General features: G+C 40.9%; 1 protein-coding gene and 1 pseudogene across 1 annotated transcript in view; one reads left to right on the top strand and one right to left on the bottom strand.

Annotated features, from left to right (window-relative positions):
* Positions 1-22,038, top strand: part of CTNNA1 (catenin alpha 1) — a 178,262-nt gene that overhangs the window by 133,697 nt on the left and 22,527 nt on the right. Inside the window, exon 10 of the mRNA XM_060008762.1 lies at positions 12,068-12,160. Coding sequence (XP_059864745.1) covers positions 12,068-12,160 — 93 coding nt within the window. The remainder of the gene's footprint in view (positions 1-12,067; positions 12,161-22,038) is intronic.
* Positions 13,170-16,330, bottom strand: LOC132423249 (importin subunit alpha-1 pseudogene; annotated as a pseudogene).

Below are 22,038 nucleotides of genomic sequence, written 5' to 3'. Positions count from 1 at the left end.
TGTGCTGCTAATTAGATATGTTTCGACAGTAGATACCTGTATGTTAGTGGTTGGTTTTTTTGGCTATAAGAAGAAAGAGTGAGCTGCTATTTAATTTCCAGATAAGTTAGGCTTGCCTCCTACCTTTTGATTACTGAAATTATGTTACTGTTTAATTGATTTCATTATTACTTTATTTCAAAAATTTGACACACTGTAAGCATATACCCAACTTATTTAATTTTGTAACCCTAATGTAAAACATCTAATATTTGGAAGAGATATTCTGTAGACCATTTGGTAAGTTGGTCATTATGTAAGAATAGAAAATGGGCCTTTTATGTAAAATGTGTTTCTTGTACGTTTGGATTTATAGTGACATTAGGCCAGGTTAGTACCATAAAAATATTCTAAGGAAAACATCAGTTATCACATTAAATGTGTTACTAATTTTAAATCTAGTTTTCTTTGAACATTAATCGTTATTCTCACCTGAATTAATTATGTGCAAAATACGTAGGTCAGTCTGCTATTCAAGTTACTTGTTCTGGCACTTGGTTAGAAGACTTGCGTTTTGTGTCTCCATTAAGCATAATCTTTTCACAGTAGTCATATGACTGCATGAGGTGTAACCTTCAAATGTACAAAGATTGTCTTCAGGAAGCCAACCTCCTGTAAGTAGCCTACATCTTAGAAAGTGTGCCTGTGAGGCAGGAAGCAAGGACACTGCCAGCCCATGGCCTTGGGTAACAGGTAGCAGTAATGGCAAAGGCATTGGAAAGGGCATCTGAAAGAGTATGGCAGGCTGAACCTCATAGGGCAGCCTTTTTCTGTTCTACAGCTGGAGGGCCCTTTATAAGGACCTGCTGTACAGTCCTCAGCCTCTCCATCCAACAAAACTGACACTTGTTGAGCACCTGCTGTGTACCATGTATATGCAAATACAGTGTACTTTCCACATTCTCAGGTAAGGAAACAGGCTTAGAGAGGTTAAGTAACTTGCATTCCTCCCACAATGAGGGCTGTGTCACTCAAGCTTACTGACGTAGTGGACAGCCTTATGGCCAGTAAGAAGCACTAGATGGACCTGGTGGGTTCGGAGACCTGCTCCAGGAACTTTGTCCATGCTTATACTTCTTATTTCATTCTGAACTAACCAAGGGCCCCTTAATGTTTAATTTTGATATTCCCTGTCACAACTGACTTCTGACTCCTTTCTTCCCTCTCTCCCCTCTCCATGCCCTCCACCCACATCGTCCCACACACACATAATATATGTGTATTAAATGACACATGGCTTTTCATTGCTTGATGCATAACCAAAGGCCTTGTAGTATCATTCTGCAAACATTTAAATTACATTTATGGTAATAGAGGTCCTAGGGTATATAACTGCATGTGTGCATGGAAAGGAAATGAATTTTTAAAGTGTTTGTTATAGAAGCCTCAAATTCCTGATTCAAGGCAGAACTTCATTCTTCAATGACAAGCCTTCTCCTCCCCACACTAGTACTTTTGTATTATAATGAAACACTGAATTAGTGAGAGACTTGTTTACAGCAAAGGTAAAATACTTTATTGTGATTATTTTCTTAATCTCCTGACATCTTCCTTTCTTTTTATTAGTTCCCCCTCTTAAGTGGAGTAAATGTCTGTAGGCCAACTTCGGTTTTAGGGGCCATTTGCCATTTTTCCTGGGGTTTAGGGGGAGTAAGGGTGCTATGTGAAAGTTGGGAAGGGCTGGTGGTGATAGGCCTCTGGCAGGAAAGGAAGGACTCAGATTCTGCAGCCACTGAGAATTCTGCCAGATATGTTTGTCCTCCTAAAATATTGAAATACAATTCTATCACTAACCACCTGCAATTAGCACAGACTCCACAGGTAAAGGGCATAATTCCCAGTAAGATCGTCCTCACTATAGATGCCAACTGCAAGTTAGGGGAGTCCCCAGCCCACCTGTACTTCTGACCCAACTGTCTATAAATTCAAGGGTTCCCATGACCTCTCATCCCTTCTTCACAAGACTGCCCTCATTTCAAATGCCAGCTGCAAGTTTGAGGGTCTCCAGTCCACCTGCTCTTCTGATCAACTAGCTACAAATTTGGCGGGTTTCCATGGCCCACTTCAGGTTCATTAATTTGACAGGACAACTCATAGAGTTCAGGAGAGTGCTATCCTTATGACTGCATTTTATTGTAAAGGATACAAATTAGGTCCATCCAAATGAAGAGACACATACGGTAAAGTGCGGGAAGGTCTCAAAGACAGAGTTTCCTGTCCTCTCCCCGTGGATCAGGGTATGTCACCTCCTGGCACATTGATGGTTCAGCCAGGAAGCTCCACTGAGTTTCAGCAACCAGAGTTTTTACTGAGATTTCATTATGTAGGTATGATTGATAGAATCCCTTCCTTCCGTGGACCTTGGTTTTTCCTGAAAGCCCCCATCCTCTAATCACATGGTTGGCATGGTGGCCTACCCATCCTCAGTCATCTCATTAGTCTAACATATATAGGGGCTCAGCTGGAGTTACCTCGTTAGCATAAATGATGAATAAGAAAGACACTCCTGTCACTCCTGAAATCTCTCAAGGATTTAGAAGTTTCCTCCCAGGAATCCAGTGCAAAGACCAGACATTTTTTTATTATACAACACCTCCCCATCTTGAAGGAATGTGGAGTGCATGGTTTTTGGATAGCTTGCTACCCAGCCATAAATACGACATGGAAGAGGTAAGACAGGGCAGGTTTGTTTCTTGCAGCTTTATGTAGATCCTGTTTGTGGCCATTTACCCAGCGATTTACCACTTGTTTTATCTGGTGTTCCTTGCATTGTTTGGTTTTACTTTTCCCTGGAGGTTCGCCCGTTAGGAGCCCAGTTTTCTGATTGAGTCCATCTCTTCTCTCCTAAGTGAATGGTTCTTTCTCATAGAATCATTGATTCTCCCTCTGGTGTATAAATCCCCTTCTGTTTAATATCCGTGTATTGACACTTACCCTTTCTTAGACTCATTCTGTAGTGGGAAACTCCCTCCTTCCAGAGGCGGCACCTTCCACTGGTGGATTTCTCTGGTTGTTAGGAATGGGGGGCCACAGTCTCCTTCTCTGGAACACTCCCTGTCCATCTTTTTACTGCTGCACACAAATGAATTGAGAGGAGCTATAAGTGAAAATAGACACCTGATTTCAAAGATGTGGCATGGAAAAAGAATGTAAAAGATTTCATTATCTTTTTTATTGATTACATGTTGAAATATATTATCTTGAGATTAAATATTATTTTTTCTAATCTCACCTCTTAATGTGGCTCACATTGTATTCCTGTTGGACAGCACTAGTCTAAGTGATTTCCTCAGGCCTTTGAGAGGCTCTCTTCATTCTGCCTCTTCTCTGAATGCTTGCCACTTAAGTGCCAGTCCTTATTGAACACCTGCTGCAAGAGCGGGCGGATGGACGTAGAGCAGCCAAAGCTTCCACTGGCTTTTGGGCAGTGACCTCACAGTCAGCTCCAGGATTTTGCTTCCAGAGGTGCTGCTGCTCAACTCCATCTTCTCCATCCTGGTCTGTGTGGGTGCAGTTGGTTGTTTGACTCTCTCTGTTTTGACACTCATGCAGTATAAACTTCTTAGATTCAGTCTAGTGTTCTGTCCTGTCAGGACTATTGCTGGCATTGCTCTTCATATTATTGACAACCCCTTCCAAACTTGTATCATTTCTTTCTTTTTAAAAAAATAAGCATATCTTTTCTCCTTTTATCCAGTATGTTTATAAAGTACTGTCTAAGACAACCCATGGGATAGAAACTTTCTTTCAGCTTGCCACTAGAAATCATTGTGTTGATTGTACGATTCTTTGTGTATAGTTAGCTGTTCAGCCAGTTACAAACTCCTTAACTTTTGTCTTGATCTCTGTCCCTGCCCACCCCGGCCAAATAAAATAGTGTAAAAACGTTATGCTATAATTTGGGTTGTCATGTAAAGTTGCTTCAAATGTACTAATAGTTTCTGAGTAGTATTAGGGATAGCATCCACAGAGAAATGGGAATATTATGGTACCTTCTCTGTATACCACATTATGGAAATACAAGATTAGCTTGAAGCATAAAAACCACATACTGACTGGTGAGGTTTTATGAGCAGAAGTGGATTTCTCCAGCCCCTCTGTGTGGGCATAGTGTTTGGAAGGCTGTGTGGTGCCTGCTGCCTATTGGATCCTTATTAAATGACTGTGATTTTACTTGGGAAAGCAAATAACAGAGTGTTTGCTGTGTGGCTGCTCTTATTTTCTCAGGGTCTGACTAGGACCTCTGACTGCCTCACACTACAGTTGTCAGTGGGATCTATTACCTCCCCACATGGTATTGAATCCCCTTTTCTTATGTGAAGGGTACATAGAGGTTGTGCGTCTCAAGGCCAGTGAGTAGGGGAGCAGGAGCTGAGGGTCAGTGTTGATGAGCTGGTGACCCTTCTGTTCACCGTTTTCTTCTGTTAATGATTTCTTTATATTGCTTGTCAGTTTAGTGTATTGAGGTGAAAAATTTATTTTCTGTCAGAAATATTAACCTTTTTGTCAATAATGCAACACCCACGTGTCCTTTTTAATTGCTTCATTCTTTGCCTACCTCCTTTGCTGTGAGCAGCTTAATAGCTAAAGAGCAATCAGTTTTCCCTTTTTAATTTTGCTGTCTTCTGGTTCCTTTTCAATTTCATGAATTGAGAGTAAAATAGGAAAAATACAATTCATGAAATCTTGCCTGTAAAAACTGTCTATCATTTAGTATCCCTTTCCCCTCAGCCCGAGACACTGTACAATAAGATAGTGTTTTGTTCATTGCCTTGTGAATTAAGAACCAAAAAGTAAATGTAACTGGTATGATTTTGAGCTGGATTATCATTACTTGCTATGTCCCCCACCACCACCACCCCAGGACCAAGTATTTCCCATTATCCAGGACTTTATAGGTTGTGGCTTTATTGGCTTGAAATGTGTATTTTAACTGCAAATTGAATGATCTTCATTATAACTTTTATTCTGTGTTGTGCTTATAATACGCAGTAAAGTGACCTTGCAGAAACCTCTGTAAGGGGCATTTGAATTAAACACTGACCTTATACCATCTGCCTGTGACATCTTGGATATTTTCTCAGTACCTCTGTACAATACTATAGGCTGAAATTCTTGCAAATGGCCAATCAAATGAAGCTTCAGTTTTCCAGGACAGTAGGATGTTTGCATGAAAGCAGTTGGGTATTCTTAGGGAAGAATGCTGACCTCAGAATCAAGAATTTCCTGAGCATATTGAGCTTGGTTTTCTCACATTTTCAAGGGTGTGTAATTTCACATGCATGGGGTTGTGTAAGACCAAAGTGTCTTGCCTGTACTATTTTAACACCTTAACACCAAGCTTTTTTGGCTGAACTGAACCACCTAGTCAAATTTTGGGATGGTCAGGTGAAGGCAAATGGATGTATCTTGTTCTCAAGGAGCATTGAGATTCTTTTCTCTTGGAGTGTTGGCAGGAACAATTAAGGAAGCACTCTGCCCAACTCTGGCCCTGCTTCAGAAAAGAGTGTAGGCCCTCCTATTGCCTCACCAGTAGACCTGATGGACTAGTGTTTAGACAGGCACCCTTCCTAGCCTTATTGACAGATTATTCAGGAGATTAGACAGAAATAGGGAACTTTTTAAGTGATCTGTATAATAACATGTAAATGGAAATGATGACAATATCACCTGGGTGGTTATCTACACATGAAAGCCTTTTTAAAAATATCACATAGCCAAGCTGTTTAAAATAGTTTATGATGTTTTAGTAAATTCACAATTTCTAATCCTGTTACTAGAGATACTTATATCCCTAAAATTAGATTTGGCATGGCTTATTTTGAACAAAAACATGTAAGAGAAATTAAGGTAGATGTAGAAAATCAGGACGTAGGAGAGAAATAATACACAATTACGAGCTATAATTGCCATGCTTGAGTTTGGTTGTGTTACTGCACTTCCTGGTAGCATGGAGGAAAGGAAGACACACAATCAGTTCTGTATTCTTGTCTTTAGAATGGAAGAAGTATGCCCATTTTTTCATGGGAAATGAGCCTATCGTAAAATGTTAAAAAAAAAAATCCTTACTTGGGACTTTTACATAAGGGGCAGTGAATGATTTAATACATAGGGTCCTCAACATTTTAGTAATAAATGTAGTGACAGAGTCCACATGATTTTTTTTTTTTGTAAATTCCCTCTAAAATGGCAAGGTCATAATATTCAGTTGACACTGAATTGAGTTCCAAAGAGCTGTGATGAGGAGCTAACCCAGCATGTGGCCTTCCGTCTCCCAGTAACAATATTAGGAGAACTGAGGGCTGTGAGTCTGTGAGTCCAGTGCTTCCTCCTGATCATCCCAGTGTAGCTTTCTTTCTTTTTTAAAATAATATTCAACCTTCCAGTTTCTTTGTGTTTTAAACGTGTCCTGTAAAGAGCATATGTTTAGTTACTGTTATTCAGGTTAGCAGGGGTTTTTTTCCTGTTAATTAGGGAGTTTTGTACACACACATTTATTATCATTATGACATGTGGATTCATTCTTACCATTGCATTTTTGTTCTCTCTTTCCCCTTCTTAACCCTGCTTCCATCCCTCCTCCTCTGTTTCTAACTCTCCTTCCCTCTTTTGGATTGATTGAGTCCTCCCACTTCCTTCTATTCCCCCCCGCCCTTCTCATTTGGAAATCATACACTCCATTTTATTACTAGCAACTCTGGATATTTTAAGCATGCATGTTTAAATTCAGAGGTTGAGGGTAAGTAGTATCTTTTCCTCCTTCTGAAACAGTATGAGAATCTTAGAATGCTTTGACTTTAGTTATTCTCTAACTTAGATGTTATTGTTGTCCAGTAGTTTGGTTCTCTTAATTTTTAGCCCCATGAGTTAGACACTGTTGGTATTGCTTTATTCACTTATTTCAACTTTTGCATAAAATTTATCTGATACCATATTTTCATTGCTTCCCATTTCTTCTTGCATATTAAACCTTCCTTCTGGGATTGCTTCCTTTTTTCCTAAAGCATCTTTATTAAACACCTTTAGTTGGGGCAGGAAAGATCTGTCTGGAGTAAATGCTCTGAGATTGGTTTTGTTTTTGTTTTGTCTTAGTGTCTTTATTTTGGCTTAATTCTTGAAAAAATAATTTTATTGGATGTATAGTCCTGGGATGATTCCCCCCACTGCCTCCCTTCAGGGATTTGAAAATATTATTACCCTATCTCTGGCTTCCATTGTTGCTGTTGAGAAATCAGCAGTCAATCTCACTGAGCTTTCTTTGTAGATAATTTGTATTTACTTTCTGGCTGTTTTTAAAATCACTTTTGTTCTAAAGCTTCACTTCAGTGTGTCAGGGTGTAGATTTCCTTTTATTTACTCTGCTTAGAATTTATCTTCCCAGATCTGAAAATTGTTTCATCCATGCTGAAAAATTTCAGCTGTTACCTCTTGCAGTATTGCCTCTTTTGCATTCTCCCTGTCTTCCCTTCTGAAATCCTCATAGTTGAATAATAGACCTCAATTTATCTTTCATGTCTCTTAATTCCTTTTATGGTTTCATGTCATGAAAATGTCTTGGTTTTCCTGAATAATTTCTTCAGTTTGACTTTCCAGGTTAGTAATTCTCTTTTCAGCAGTGTCTAGTCGATATTATTTTAAATATCTAGAAATGGTAGACATTATTACTTTTCTCTTAAAGTTCTATTTTGATCCTTCTCAAATCTGCCTAGTTATTTCTGAGTGTGTTTTTCCTTTTCTATACTTTGTATCCTTTGTGTTATCTCTGTTAATGTAAAAAAAACATATTTCTTAATACTCCACTTTTGATCGTTTAAGTATCTGCAAGTCATGGATCTTATTACACAGTTCTTTTGCTCAAGATGCCTTATTTCCTTGTGTACTTCCTGTATTTTTTATTGTGGGTTCACATTCCTGGTATTTCGTATTTGGGAATTCTTTGAGGCCTGGGTTTAGATTACTTTCCATCAGAGAAAATTTCCATTTATATTTACTTCTGCCAGTTGCTTACGGATACTACTAATACATGACCTCCTAAACCTAAAAGTTTTGGGGGGCCAGATAAATAATATAATTTCTATACCTAAACCCCTGAGGAGGGCCAGCCTTTGGTTAGAATTTACAGGAGAGACCTTTTTTTTTTCTCCTCCTTGAGGGAGTGATTAGGGCTTATACTGGCAAGTATCCTACTATTTTGCTCTTCATGTTGACTTTTCTCTTAATTCACTCTTTCACTTAGGATGTTGCCTTTTGGCTGTCCCAGCTCTGTGCAGAGTCTCTCATCTAAGGCATCTACCTTATGAGACCCATTAAAAACCCAAGTTCTGACCACAGAATGGCACACATACTCCCTTCATAAACAGTTTTCAGTGCTTGCTTACCTCTCTGAATTTCTGTTTTCTCATTTCTAGCCTCTGCTGATTTCCCTTAATTACTCACCTGCTTACCCTACATTTTTTTTTAACAGCATGATTGAGGTATAATTTATATACCATAAAACTCACCCATTTTAAGTGTACAATTCAATGGTTTTTACTAAGTTTACAGAACTATGCAGTCATCATCACAGTCCAGTTTGGAAGTTTTCTGTCACCCATGTGTGCTTCACTTTTTGGTTAGCTATCTTGTTCCTCCTAATAAGATAGCCAACACCCGTCCCTGGAAATTGGAAAGTTGGAAGCTTGACCTCTGTTTCATCATCATTTCTTCTGTGGGTTTGGAAGTAATTGTTAGAAATATCTTCAGTGGTTCTGAAATTTATATGATGTGCAGTTGGGACTTCTCTCTTCATATATGACAAGTTTGGAAAAGTTGATTTATTATTACTTTGGATTTTTTGAGAGTACAGAGAGCTTAACCATTTTGAAGAAGAAAACTCAGGTGGTAGCTTGACCCAAGATCACATGGCAAGTGATGTAGAGTTTGAGCTTCAACTTTACGGCATGCTACTCAGGTCGTGGTGTCACTACTTAAGACTTAAAAGCTCCCTGTTCCACAATTCTTGTCACTTGTTGCACCTCCACAACAGGTATAGGCTACTGTGAGAGTAGGTCATTAATTTATTACCAAGAACAAAAACAAATCTCTTCTTGTCTTCCTGCAAAGGTTCCAGGGTAAGGGGCAGTGGGAAACAACTTATGTTTGACTTAAACAAATTTTAAATTTATTTAAAGTCATCAACACATGTATAACAGAGGAAAATTTGTCATAATGGTATATTTTTTCCCCCTTGTAACCTTGTTTCATACATTTTATTTAAGTAAAGAAATTCTAGAGCTTTCCTACATGTCTGAAAAGTTGTCTTTCCTGTCATGTACAGATGTCATATTTGTTGATTTGACACAGCCTGGCTGTGACAATTTTTTCCTGCACAGCACAGATTATTACTGGGCTACTCCTAAAACCAGCTAAAGCCCAGGGCTGTTCTTTGGTTTTTTTCAATCAGGGAGTTGAAAGGTTTCTGAAATGTTGTGTTCTTCTACAGGGTCCAAACTTAAATGGGATAGGCAGAAGTGGTGCAAAAGAGGCCTCATGATTCCAAAGCTGGTAGTCATAGCGTCAGTCTTAGCCGACCTCTTAGATTAGCAGGAATCTAAGATGTTTAAATTGTTAATACACAAATTACTGTGGTAGCAAAGATATAAAAATTTATTCCGAGAGCAAATTAGAGATGTTACTCATCACTCTCCAAAGTCTCCGCTCTGCTAGGTTCTCTGGAAGTTAGCTGCTCTGAGTATTTTTAATTCAAACTTCAGAAACTTCTTCAGTCTACTGAGCTGCTATCCCAGATTTCTAGAGCCCCACAAAGAGGTATTTAGGAAGCCCCTTCCCTCATTCCCAGCTTTCATGGCAGTCAAGCCTGGCACTAGTATATGAGGTTAGCTTCTCAGAGAGCTGTGGTCGAGATGTTGCATTTGCACATTTGTCATTGTTAGGAGTGAGTGGCGCTTTCCCTGGAGGGTGAATTGAAGCTCATTCATCTGGAGAAGACTGTCAGTGACAGGTGCCCACTTCCTCCTCCCAGGGCAGACGGGGTGGCCTCCTGAAACAGGCAGTGTACTCTTGTAGAACATTAAAGTAATGTTTTTAAAATAAAGAATAAGTCTTCCCAAGTCTTGTTAGGATTTGTATCAGGAAACAGGAAAGATGGTTTACAAAAGTCAGCCATTTCAGCCTTTAGCCACACACCATCTCATGTGTCTGATCTGTAGTAGATAATACTTATTGTAATCCTTTGCTTCTTAATTTAATTATTTTTTTCTGAGTTTTACAGATTCATAAAATTGGGAGAATATAAAATTATACTAGTAGTGGCTAGAGAGTGGAAGGCAGAAACAGTGACAGACCTTCCTGAATCTAACATTTGACTGGCCTCCGAAAATGGTGGGCATGGGGTGGGACTAGGGATCTTTGTTGTCCCAAATTGCTAATTCAGTCATCAGCCTCAAATTTTATATTTGGTTTCAAAATGCCTTGTTAAGGCAGTGAAGCAATAGAAGCTGTGGCTTCATAAACACATCTAATTTAAGCTTTCTCCTTCAGTAGAGCATCATAAAATGTACATTTGAGGGATAATGTTTGTAACAGTTTTATCTTCTACAGAATTTAGCTTAGGTCATATTTTGTAGCACTTTTAAAGGAAACAAATAGAAATCAACAATTATCTCTATAGACTGTCATCATGAATAGAAGTGCCTCTTTGCTCAGGTCCAGTTGACACTGGAAAGTGGAATTGTAACCTTCAGGGAGTATAAATCTTACTTCTTTTGTGTGATTTTGAAGGCCCTTACCCATTAAAGATCTGACTTAATTTTCTTTTTCCGCACAGTTTTATGTTTAAGTTCTATGTTCTTTTGTTTCTTCTTGTGATTAGGCATTGCAGGATTGTGATAGTTCGCAGTCTTACAGAAAGCTGATAATCCCTAACTGTAACACTGCGAACAACAGTAATGGTATATAATTTTTCTTGTGCCTTTATCTGCTTAACTTGGGTGGAGGAGTGAAAATCAAAGGTTATTGCCATTGCCCTTGTTTACTCTGGCATTTTAAATTCTCAGAAAGTGCCTCTGTTATTCAACTGCCTACGCCTCTATCATTCATAACTCAGTTTGCAACTGGGGTAAGATATGTCTCAGCACTGTGTATTCAGTTGGTCCTTGGTATTGCTAATGGAATTGGCAAGCCTGTTTATTTAGAAACAGTGGTAAGTGATCACAGCCCTAGCAGCCGCTACAGAACAACATTCTCAGCACAGCCAGAGCTTCAGCAGAAGTATGATACAACTTGGAAAGATTGTTTCTGGCTACATGAGTAGTGTCATTGAGGCAGTTGGATGGCAAGGTAAAGATTTTAGTTCAAATGAAATAGCATCATTCAGGAAACAGTCCAGCTGTCAGTGCTTTTGAGAAACCAGTTAAAAGACAGTTTTGCTCTTAACTATGGGATATCATCTCTGTTTCTTCTTCCATTTCTGATGAGGGTGGACTTGGGTCCATCTTGATGTGTTAATGCTATTTTTTTAATTTGAAAAATAGCCTTGCGTTCAAATAAAACTCATCTTGGCTTAAAGTAAGCATCCATTCACCTGTCAAATGAGAACAGCAGCTTAGAATTTCGATTTCCTTCCTTTAAGAACAGCTGCAGAGTACATTTTTATTTGAGGGTATCAATGATTCTTTGGTGCCTTTGGTTTCTTGGTTTTTCTCACGTCTCACACCAGGAGACCCTTTTTCTCAACTTACTGTTCAGGCAGGTTAGAGCCCATGTAAAGCTGGTGAGTTACAAGCCCTAGGATCTTTCAGTGTTCTGCCACCAGCTTACAATGTGACCTGTGTTATGAGTTTAATTTCCTTAGCACAGAGCTAAAAAAATTTGTCCTCATAAGCAGGTAATCAATCTGTGAGAAGTAAAACACTTTTGGTGCTTTTGTCATTTGTTCTGTAAAGGTCAGGGATGGGGTAGGTGTACATTTGTTTTCCTTTAAAGTTAAAAGAGAAAAATCTTCAAAGGTCTTTTTCATCTTTTCTTCTAGGTTGCCAACTTGGCCTGTTCCATCTCAAACAATGAAGAAGGTGTAAAGCTTGTTCGAATGTCTGCAAGCCAGCTAGAAGCCCTCTGTCCTCAGGTAAAGTACAACCAGCAATGTTTAAGGTTTCACCAAATTGGATTTGGGTTATTAGAGTGGGGATGAGGTTTATTTTGTTAGTTTCATTTTTAGGATTTTAGATAGAAGTCTTGAGGACAGAATGCTGATCCACAGTCTATATAGCTTGAGAAATTTGTTTGACTTTAAGCGATATTCCCTTAAGGCATCATGTGTTACTGTCTCCTTGCCCTTCATTAAAAATGTATAGTGTCGGGACTTCCCTGGTGGCACAGTGGTTAAGAATCTGCCTGCCAGTGCAGGGGACATGGGTTCGATCCCTGGTCCAGGAAGATCCCACATGCTGCGGAGCTGCTGAGCCTGTGCTCTAGAGCCCGCGAGCCACAACTGCTGAGTCTGCATGCCACAACTACTGAAGTCTGTGCTCCTAGAACCAGTGCTCCACAACAAGAGAAGCCACCACAATGAGAAGCCCGTGCACCGCAAGGAAGAGTAGCCCCCGCTCACCGCAACGAGAGAAAACCCCATGCAGCAGTGAAGCCAAAAAATGAAGCCAAAAAAAAAAAAAATGTATAGTGTCCTCCATTGCTGGCAAATGGAGAGTAGGCAGTGGCCATTCTACACCCTCCCTAAGGGAGGGCCATCTGCAACATGTGGTAGTCCTGGAATTGGGATGGTTACGCACAAGCCTGAAAGAATAACTGTTACCCACCCACACTCCATTGTGATGCCCAGTATTTGGATCTTGTTAGAGGGAATGAGATTCAAGAGCTAGAAGCCTTACTTAGCTATGTCTTGAAGTAGCCTTATGATACAGATATTAATAATGTAATTCAGCCAGCTACTGAAGTAAAAGCTTAAGAACTTTTCTCCGTTTATAATGGCATATTGGAAGACTGGTGATCAGGCTAGGTTAAGCATCTGGGGCTCTAGAAAGACTCTGAAGCACACAGAAGAATGGTTGCTTTGTTTAATGTTAGGTGAGTTGCCTGCCTCCTGTGAGGGGAACTGATCCTTTTTGTGTGCCTGACACTCCTTGCCCCTCACAGGGATTTCTAAGCAGTGTCAGTGCTGTTTTGGTGGAAGAGGTTGCCTCTTCAATTTCCCAGGTAGAGAATGGTCATGGGCATACTCTGAAGATTTACATTAAACTCTTTCTAAATGTCCTCTCAGATTGCATTGACCACAAATAAAGGGGAATAAAGCAAGGGAACTGGAGTAATAGAATAGAGGTAACAGGAATGAAATTTCTATGTTATGTCTGCAACCAACTTTAAAATATACCGTGACTAATACTTTGGTTCTTTCATATGTATAATTCCTGACACTCAAGGTAGGTGACCAAAATAAGTAAAGCCTGGTTATTAACCTGGGATCCTAACTGGTACACAGGTTAGCTAGGGCATTTATTCTCATTCTCAACCATGTGGGTTAGTATGCCAGTGAGAGCTGCTTCATCTGAGTATGAGTGTGATGAGCCAGGTGTGGATCCACATTATCTAATCAACATTTCCCCATCTTTAATCCAGTCATGAAGTCTGCTACTGGTCAATAGCTGTACAGATAATAAGCACAATGAATTTAATCACCTACAGAAAGTTCATGGATGACCAAGTTGTATGAAATAAATTGAGAGTAGATTTTAAAGATTTGGCATTCTTTTCTCAAGCTTGCCATTTTACCCTATCAGCATTTTATTTATTTTTTTATTTTTTAAGAAAAGGGTGGAATTTAATCTTTATTTACAGGACACTGCAAGATATGAAATTCCACATAGAAATAAGAAACCCACTGAGAGGAGAAGCTTCATATAGTATGTACAGTTTGGAACTGTTCAAGAATAGTTTCTTTGTAAAAAGTGCTACAATAACAAACCACATGTAAAAAGAGTTCTTAGTAGAGAAACAGTAAGACAAACTTCTACCAAACATAGTACACAACAAACAACTTAATGCCTCAGGTGTACAATCTAAAAGCTGAAGGTCCCAGCAGTGCCATCCTGAACTTGGAATGTAAACCCTTCAGAGGTAGTTTCTGGCACAACATTTTGATCTTCCTCTTCCTCCACAGAGAAAGAGGAGGATCTCAATCTCAATCAAGTTTAATGAAGCTTTGTACACAGACTCATTTTCATGGTTTTGTAGAGCTTCAATTTTGTCCAAACCTCCACATTCTCCAGTCATCATACTAAGTTTCTCAGTTTCCCCTAGTTTCTCAGCAGCGTGAAAGATATTTGAGATGGCATCCAGAATAACCAGAGGAATTTTGGTGTCTTTCGCAGTTAGGAGGTTCATCAACGGCTCTGTTATGCCACAGTGAACAAGGTATACCATCTGCTCAACTGTTCCGCCACGTGTATAGTTGGTTACAGCCCATACAGCTTCCTTTTGTGTCCTAAAGTCGGCCTTAGAGAGAACGCCAACAAGGAACGGGACTAATCCGTGATTTACAGCTTGTTGTATCTGGTCCTGGCGGCCAGCCGTGATGTTTGATATTGTCCATGTAGCTTCCTTCTGAATGTTAGTTTTGGAGTTTGTTAGCAGGCTGGGAAAGATGGCAAGTGCTCCTGCATCTATTACAACCTGAGTCTGTTCATCTGTTCCAATGACAATATTCCCTATGGCTCTTTGTGCAAGAGTCACAACTGGCAATTCAGTAGCTCCTAAAAGCTTCACAAGTTGGGGTACAACCCCAGTTTTCACAACCATTTCAATCCGTTCATGTGGACCATTGGTAAGGCAGGAAATAGCCCAGCAGGTATCAGCTAAAACTTCTGGGTCATCGTGATGCAGGAGATGAACTAAAGTAGGAAGAATTTGCTCAACAGAGTCTAAGGGGGGTTGCACGATTCTTGTTGCGACAAAGGTTTGAAAGTGTCCAGGTAAAATTATGTAAGTAACCACGTGCTAAAGATGACACATCAGGAACCGCCAAAAGTGCCAACAGCAGGTCAACTGGACCATACTTGATAACCAAGTCTCGGAAAACCGAGCTATCACCTGCAGTGTTTCCTAGAGCCCATACAGCTTGTTCACTGATGTGAGCGTGGGGAGATGCCAACAGAGAAATGAATGCTGGGATAGCACCTCCATCTACCACAGCCTTGGTCTGTTCTGATGTCCCAGAAGCATTGTTAGTGAGGGCCCAAGCAGATTCAAACTGAATGGGACTACAATCCGTTCTGCTCAAGAAGGACACAAATTTTGGAATCAAACCAGCCCGGATTATGCTGTCTGTGGGGGGCTATTTTACCCTAGAAAGCAGTTTCCTAGCAGCTTGAGTAGCTTGGAGCTGGCTTTCCAAGTTGTTGCTATTTATGCCTTTGACAATATCATCAACAGACCAATTTACAGTGCCCCGGTTTTTGCGGTTTTCCTGCAGTGGAGAAGCAGCAGCATCTGGAAAGGAGCTGACATTTCTCCTTTTCAGCGTCTGGTCATCCTTCTTAGCTTTCCTGAGCTCCACATTAACTTCTGTTCAGCGCTGCCTCATTTCTGTACTGTCTTTCCCCTTGTTCTTTAATCTGTTAAGGCGGGCAGCTGGTGAACTAGCATCCTCATTGGTGGACATGGTTATGAGACAAAGGAAGAAAGCTACACAGTTGACTCAAGCTTTCACAGGAGGTGGTGCGGGGCGCACAGGCTGCGCATGGGCTGCCCTCACAATGTCCACTACGGTCAGCCCGAGGGTGTGCCAGCACTTTATTTTTAATGCCTTTGGTTCTCCATTTGATTTTGAAATGCTTGAAAAGCGACAATGCTTTCACATATTGGCTGAAACAGATGGTAACATACGCTGATCACACCTACTAAGAGTATTTATATAAATGATCTTAAAGCCTAGAAAAAAAAATCACATGGAGAGTCTAGTAGATCTTAATGAGAGTGATGGTGTGCATAAGTCATGTTTGGCTGGGACATGTTGCCCAGGTTTTAGGTTGCCCTCAGAAAGCACCTTTTTTCCCTCTCCTTTGTAGGTTCATTTCTCCTGCTAGAACAGACCTCAAGACAGTGTCCAGACCACGCTTGGAATTGGGTATATGTCCTAGATAAAAAGGTGTTTCTCTAGGTGTGATTATTCCTTCAGATTCTCTCCTAGGCCCCTTCCTACCCTTGCTCACAGACAGGGCTGGGCAGGTTCAGTGATGGCAAATACAGTAGACATTTGCAGGCATGGTAATGACAAACTATGTAGCATGTGCCATTTCTAAATGAGGTAACTGTGACTCCACTCCAACCCATTATTGCTAGATTCTTTCATTATTTTTAAAGAGAAGTCAGCAATTCAGATTTTTTTGACAAGTCTCAATTTTAAAGGATTGGTAACTAATTTAAAGTTTTGAAATTCTTTGAGGAGCGTAAACCAGATTTCTGGGAGCTGCATCTTACCTACCCTGGCCATGTGTTTCATGCTCAAAGGACCTCTTCTTTAAGGTAGCTGATGGCTGTCCCTCTCAGGAGGAGTGGAGCACTCTCCTTATTCTTCAGCCTGATGTGGGCAGTGATGTCAGGCATCGGGGGGTCCTAGTCCTGAGGTGTTTCCTTCCAGGGTCACTGGCTTGTTTGATAAACAAACCCTAGGCACGTTAATCAACTTGACTAGGCTAAATATGCTGTAGCATGTAGACAAAAAGTTATTATATTAAAGTGTATGTTTCTTTATTTGAGGCTACTGTCAGCATCCATCCACAGTATTGGGTTTTTCCGGTTTGTTTTTCAGGTCTCACACCCACACTGCTGCATTCAGGCAGCCCTGGCCCCTCTGCCGGGGGCTGCTTTTCTGTGGCTCCACCTACAGTCTGGAGTTGGTTCCTAGACCTTATTGTTCCTTTCTGGAGAGGAGAGGTGACAGATGGAACCTGTAGAGGAGTTTTCTTCTCCATCTTTCAGTTCACCCAATAGCAAATTAATTTTTGGAAATGGGAAATTCTGTTCTAAAGTACTAACATTTTAGTAGTTAAGCAACTTAACTCTGATATTTGCGGTGTTAAAGTTGAGTTCAGGCAAAGTAACCTGAGAGTGGATTTATTTTTTTGCTTGGGGGAGAAAAAAGCACCCACATTTTTTGGTGATTTATGAGTAGGAAAGAAAGTAGGTCAGCTCTTTCCCTGCATTGCCTTCTGTTTTGTGTCTGCAGTATCGCACTGTTCATCAGAAAGGGGACCTCTCTCCATCTGAGCAGAGAGCCCAGCCTCACATGCTTTTATCAGGAAAAAAATCTAACTGTTTTGGGAAAGAACCTGATTCTCTACCCCCATGCCCCCCACCCCCCAATCATCTTGCTCATGGATGTGCTCAAGTCTTAGTGCATGGTAGCTGCTTAAAACACTTCAGTTTTTCAATTCATCTGATGCTGGTCAAAAGAAAATAGAAAAACCCTGCCAACAGCATGTTTCTGACAGTTGATAATTCATATGGCCTTCCTTGGAAATTGAAGCAAGAGTGAATGAAGTATTTGAAGCTGCTGCTTATCTACATTTCTTTGTCTTTTTTGGGGGGGTGGTACGTGGGCCTCTCACTGTTGTGGCCTCTCCCGTTGCGGACCACAGGCTCCGGACACGCAGGCTCAGTGGCCGTGGCTCACGGGCCCAGCCGCTCCGTGGCATGTGGGGTCTTCCCGGACCGGGGCACGAACCTGTGTCCCCTGCATCGGCAGGCGAACTCTCAACCACTGCGCCGCCAGGGAAGCCCTCTTTGTCTTTTTTTTGGGGTATTTCTCACTAACTAAATTGAGAAAGAACTTATAAAATTGTTGGTTCTTTCTTCTGCCTCCTTAGATTTATCTTCCATATTGCTGCTTCTCCCATTGTTCTGTGGGAATGCTGATCATTTTTGTGGCTAACAGGCTTGACAAGCATCAAATAAGCATAAACCCAGACAGGCCTGGTCTATATAGGTAGTGGGAAAATATATAGCTCTTAAATGAGCATCCAAGGCATACGGGCCAGGGAAGCCTGTGGCCTCAAGTTCTCATTCATGTATTATTTCACAATCATAGGACCATCTACCTTTGAATCACCTCACTTTTCCACTTCTGATATTCTCTAATCTTCTTACACAGTAGTTGCACAGAAGAGCTAAAAGGAGATGCTTCTGACTAAAAGTTTCTCTCAGCATTTTCTGTACCTCTTTCCTCCCTTTCCCCCTCCCATGGAGGCCTGCAGGTAACAGGCCTCCAGAGGTACTCTGGTTTCCTTGTAAGCCTTGCATATTGGTATTGGTTTGTTGTTTTGTTTTCTTGTAAAGTCTGATTTCCATATCATAAAAGTTGGAAAGTGTTTCCCTCTCTTCCATTTTTTTTGAGAAGTCTATATAACTGGTATTCTTCTTTAAATGTTTGGGGGGAGTTTATCAATGAAGCCATCTGGCCTGGAGTTTTCTTTTTTTAAAATAAATTTGTTTGTTTATTTTTGGCTGCATTGGATCTTCGTTGCTGCGTGTGGGCTTTCTCTAGTTGTGGTGAGTGGGGGCTACTTTGTTGCAGTGCGTGGGCATCTCACTGCTGTATCTTCTCTTGTTGTGAAGCATGGGCTCTAGGCGCGTGGGCTTCAGTAGTTGTGGCACACAGGCTCAGTAGTTGTGGCTTGCGGGCTCTAGAGCACAGGCTCAGTAGTTGTGGTGCACAGGCCTAGTTGCTCTGCGGCATGTGGGATCTTCCCGGACCAGGGCTCGAACCCATGTCCCCTGCATTGGCAGGCAGATTCCCAACCACTGCACCATCAGGGAAGCCCCTGAAGTTAGAAGCTTTTAAATCATTGATTCGAGACCTTCTCTCCTAATGTAATATGTAATGTTGGTGTGTGTGTTAAATAGCATGGTTGGGATGGTCAAGAAAGACCTCACTGAGAAAGTGATGTAGAAGCGAAGACCAGAAAGGAGATGACAGAACAAGTCAGAGGGGGTGTCTGAGGGGAGAGCACTCCAGGAAGATGGAACAGCAAATATAGAGGCTTTGAGGAAGGAGGGTCAAGTATCTAACAGGAGTGTGAATGGTATAGAGCCTTTTAGGGCCATGGTAAAGCATTTGGCTTTTTACTCTGAGTCACATGGGAAGCCATTGATGGGTTTTGAGTAGAGGATTGACATGATCTAACTTTGGTTTTAGCAGGGTCTCTCTGACTTCTCTGAGGAAGGATAGAAGCAGAGGGACCCCTTAGGAAGCTGTGGTTAGCAGAATAATGTGCTGCCCCCACCCCCAATTTTCTAATTCCTGGAACCTGTGAATATGTTACCTTATATAGCAGAAGCGACTTGGCAGAGGTAAATAAACTAACGATCTTTAAATGGTTAAATTATCCTAGATTATCCGGGTGCATCCCCAGTATAATCACAAGGGTCCTTATATGAGGGAAGCAGTGGTGTTGGTATCAGAGAAGGAGATGTGATCGTGGAAGCAGGAGTTGGAGTGATGTGGCCACAAGCCAAGGCATGTGGGCAGCCTCTAGAGGTTGGAAAAGACAAGGACTGGATTCTCCCCTAGAGACTCTGGAATGAACAGTTATGCTGACACTTTGATTTTAGCTCTGTAAGACCCATTTTAGAGTTCTGACTTTCAGAACTGTAAGATAACACATATGTGTTTTAAGCACAGCTAGTTTTGTGATTATGTTACGGCAGCATAGGAGACCAAAACAGAGGCAAGAGTACAGTGGAAGTGGTGAGCACTGGTTATAGGGTCTGGATATATTTTGAAGACAGAACTTACTGAAGGATTAGTTGTGAAGTGGAGGGGAAAGATAAGAGTCAGGAAAAATTCCAGTTTTTTTTTTTTTTTTTTTTGCGGTACACGGGCCTTTCACTGTTGTAGCCTCTCCCGTTGCGGAGCACAGGCTCTGGACACGCAGGCTCAGCGGCCATGGCTCACGGGCCCAGCCGCTCCGTGGCATGTGGGATCTTCCCGGACCGGGGCACAAACCCGTGTCCCCTGCATCGGCAAGCGGACTCTCAACCACTGCGCCACCAGGGAAGCCCAGAATTCCAGGGTTTGATCCTAAGTAGCTAGAAGGATGGAGCTGTCATTTATGTTAATTTTGTGGTGCTTGTTAGACATGCAAGAAGCAAAGTCAAGTTCAGGAAAGAGGTCTGGATGAAATATATAAATGTGAGATCCATTACCACATACATGGTGCTTAAAGTCATGAGACTTAATAAGTTCACCAATGGAATGTGTAAACCCAGAGTAAAAAGGTCTGGGAAATAACTGGGGTTCCCTAACATTTAGAGTTTGGGGAGATGAGCAGTATCCAGCAAAGGAGATTGAGGAGGTGTTATTGACCAGAAGAGCATCAGAAGCTGGCTCTGTCTTGGAAGACAAGTGGGATAAGTATTCCTAGGAAGAGTGATTATTCATGTAAAATGGTTGTAGAATGTGACCTGAGAACTGATCCTTGGATTGAGCAACATATAGAGATCACAAGTGATCTTGGGCAAAGAAGTTTAGGTAGAAATTTAGGAGAGATAAGCTTGACTGGAGTGGATTCAAGAGAGAAGAGATAAATTGAGTATAGCAAGTTGACAGCTCTTTCTAATTAAATGTAAGGATTATGGAGACATGGGGTGATAGCATGAGGTAGATATGGGGTTGAGAATGTTTTTTGCTTTTGAGTTTTAGTCGGGAGCATTTTTCTATGTTTAGCTGATGGAAATAATCCAGTAGAAGGGAAAAACTGGTAATAAAGAATAGAGCAGAGAGAATTGCTAGGACATTGTCCTGGAGTAGAGAAGAAATGAGATCCAGTGGACAAGTGGCAAGGTTGGTAGGAGCATAGATAGGAACATTCATAAGTAAAAAGAGGTAAGATAGAGCATGTGGCATGGATGCAGGTAAATGGATAGGTGCGGTGATAAAGATTCTATAGACATTCTCTTTTGATTGCATTCATCTTCTCATTTAAATAGGAAGCAGAACTATAAGCTGAGAGTGATGATGCTGGCAGAAGTGTTACAGGTTTGAGGAGAAGGTATGGAACAATTACTCTTAGGGTTCAGACTTGAGGAGAGGAAGAGACTGATTGGACTAAGGAAATTTAGTTTTCTTGCTGTCCCCAATACTCTGAGTCCACTTGAAGTTGAGTGATCAAGATTTTAAAGGAGTTCCATTCAACATGGTTCAGAGCAGGAAATCATGAATTTTATTTTAGACATGTTTATTTTGAAATGTCTGAGGCATCTGAGTAGAGCTGTTGGGTATGTAGCTAGGAAATGACTTAGGGGCTAAAACGAATGGTCTGGGTTGGAGATGTGGGAGTAGTTGGCAGATGGGTGGTATGTAAAATCATATGATGAAATTGCTCACAGGTGGGAGAAGTGTAGAATGAGGAGAGAAGGTAGCATAGGATCAAGCCTTGAAGAACTTAAGCATTAGTGGAGGAAGACAAGACAGCAAAAGAGACACAGAAGAAGTAGCCAGAATGGTGGAAATGAAACAGAAAAAGTATTTGACAGAATCTAACATCCAGACCTGATAAAAACACTTTGTAAACTAGGAATAGAAGAAAATTTCCTCAGCCTGATAACATCGTACTTAATGATAAAAGGCTGAATACTTCCCACTAGGATCAGAAACCAGACAAGAAAGTTCTGTTCAGTGTTGTACTGGAGGTCTTAGCCAACAGTAGCATTTAAAAAGTTGCCATGGTATATATGGTGGTAGTGCGTGGTTTGGGGCTCTCTGCAAATTTAATGAGCAAGAATAGTGACTCATTAATTTATAAGTGAGAGTAAACTTTTCCCTCTAGTTGTTTCCTAGCGATTTGTAGGTCACCTTAGGTAGGCTGTTGATGTCTTACCCCATTTTCTACCGGTATTTTAGTGTTCTCCTTACTGATTTACCTAACACTATATATACTTCATCTGTCATGTATATTTAAATACAGATGTAAATAGAGAATTTTCTAAGAC

Source organism: Delphinus delphis, chromosome 3 (assembly GCF_949987515.2).
Source record: "Delphinus delphis chromosome 3, mDelDel1.2, whole genome shotgun sequence".
In the NCBI taxonomy this organism is placed as follows: domain Eukaryota; kingdom Metazoa; phylum Chordata; class Mammalia; order Artiodactyla; family Delphinidae; genus Delphinus; species Delphinus delphis.
The sequence above is the reverse complement of the archived record's forward strand: the minus strand, read 5'-3'. Positions and strand labels throughout refer to the sequence as shown.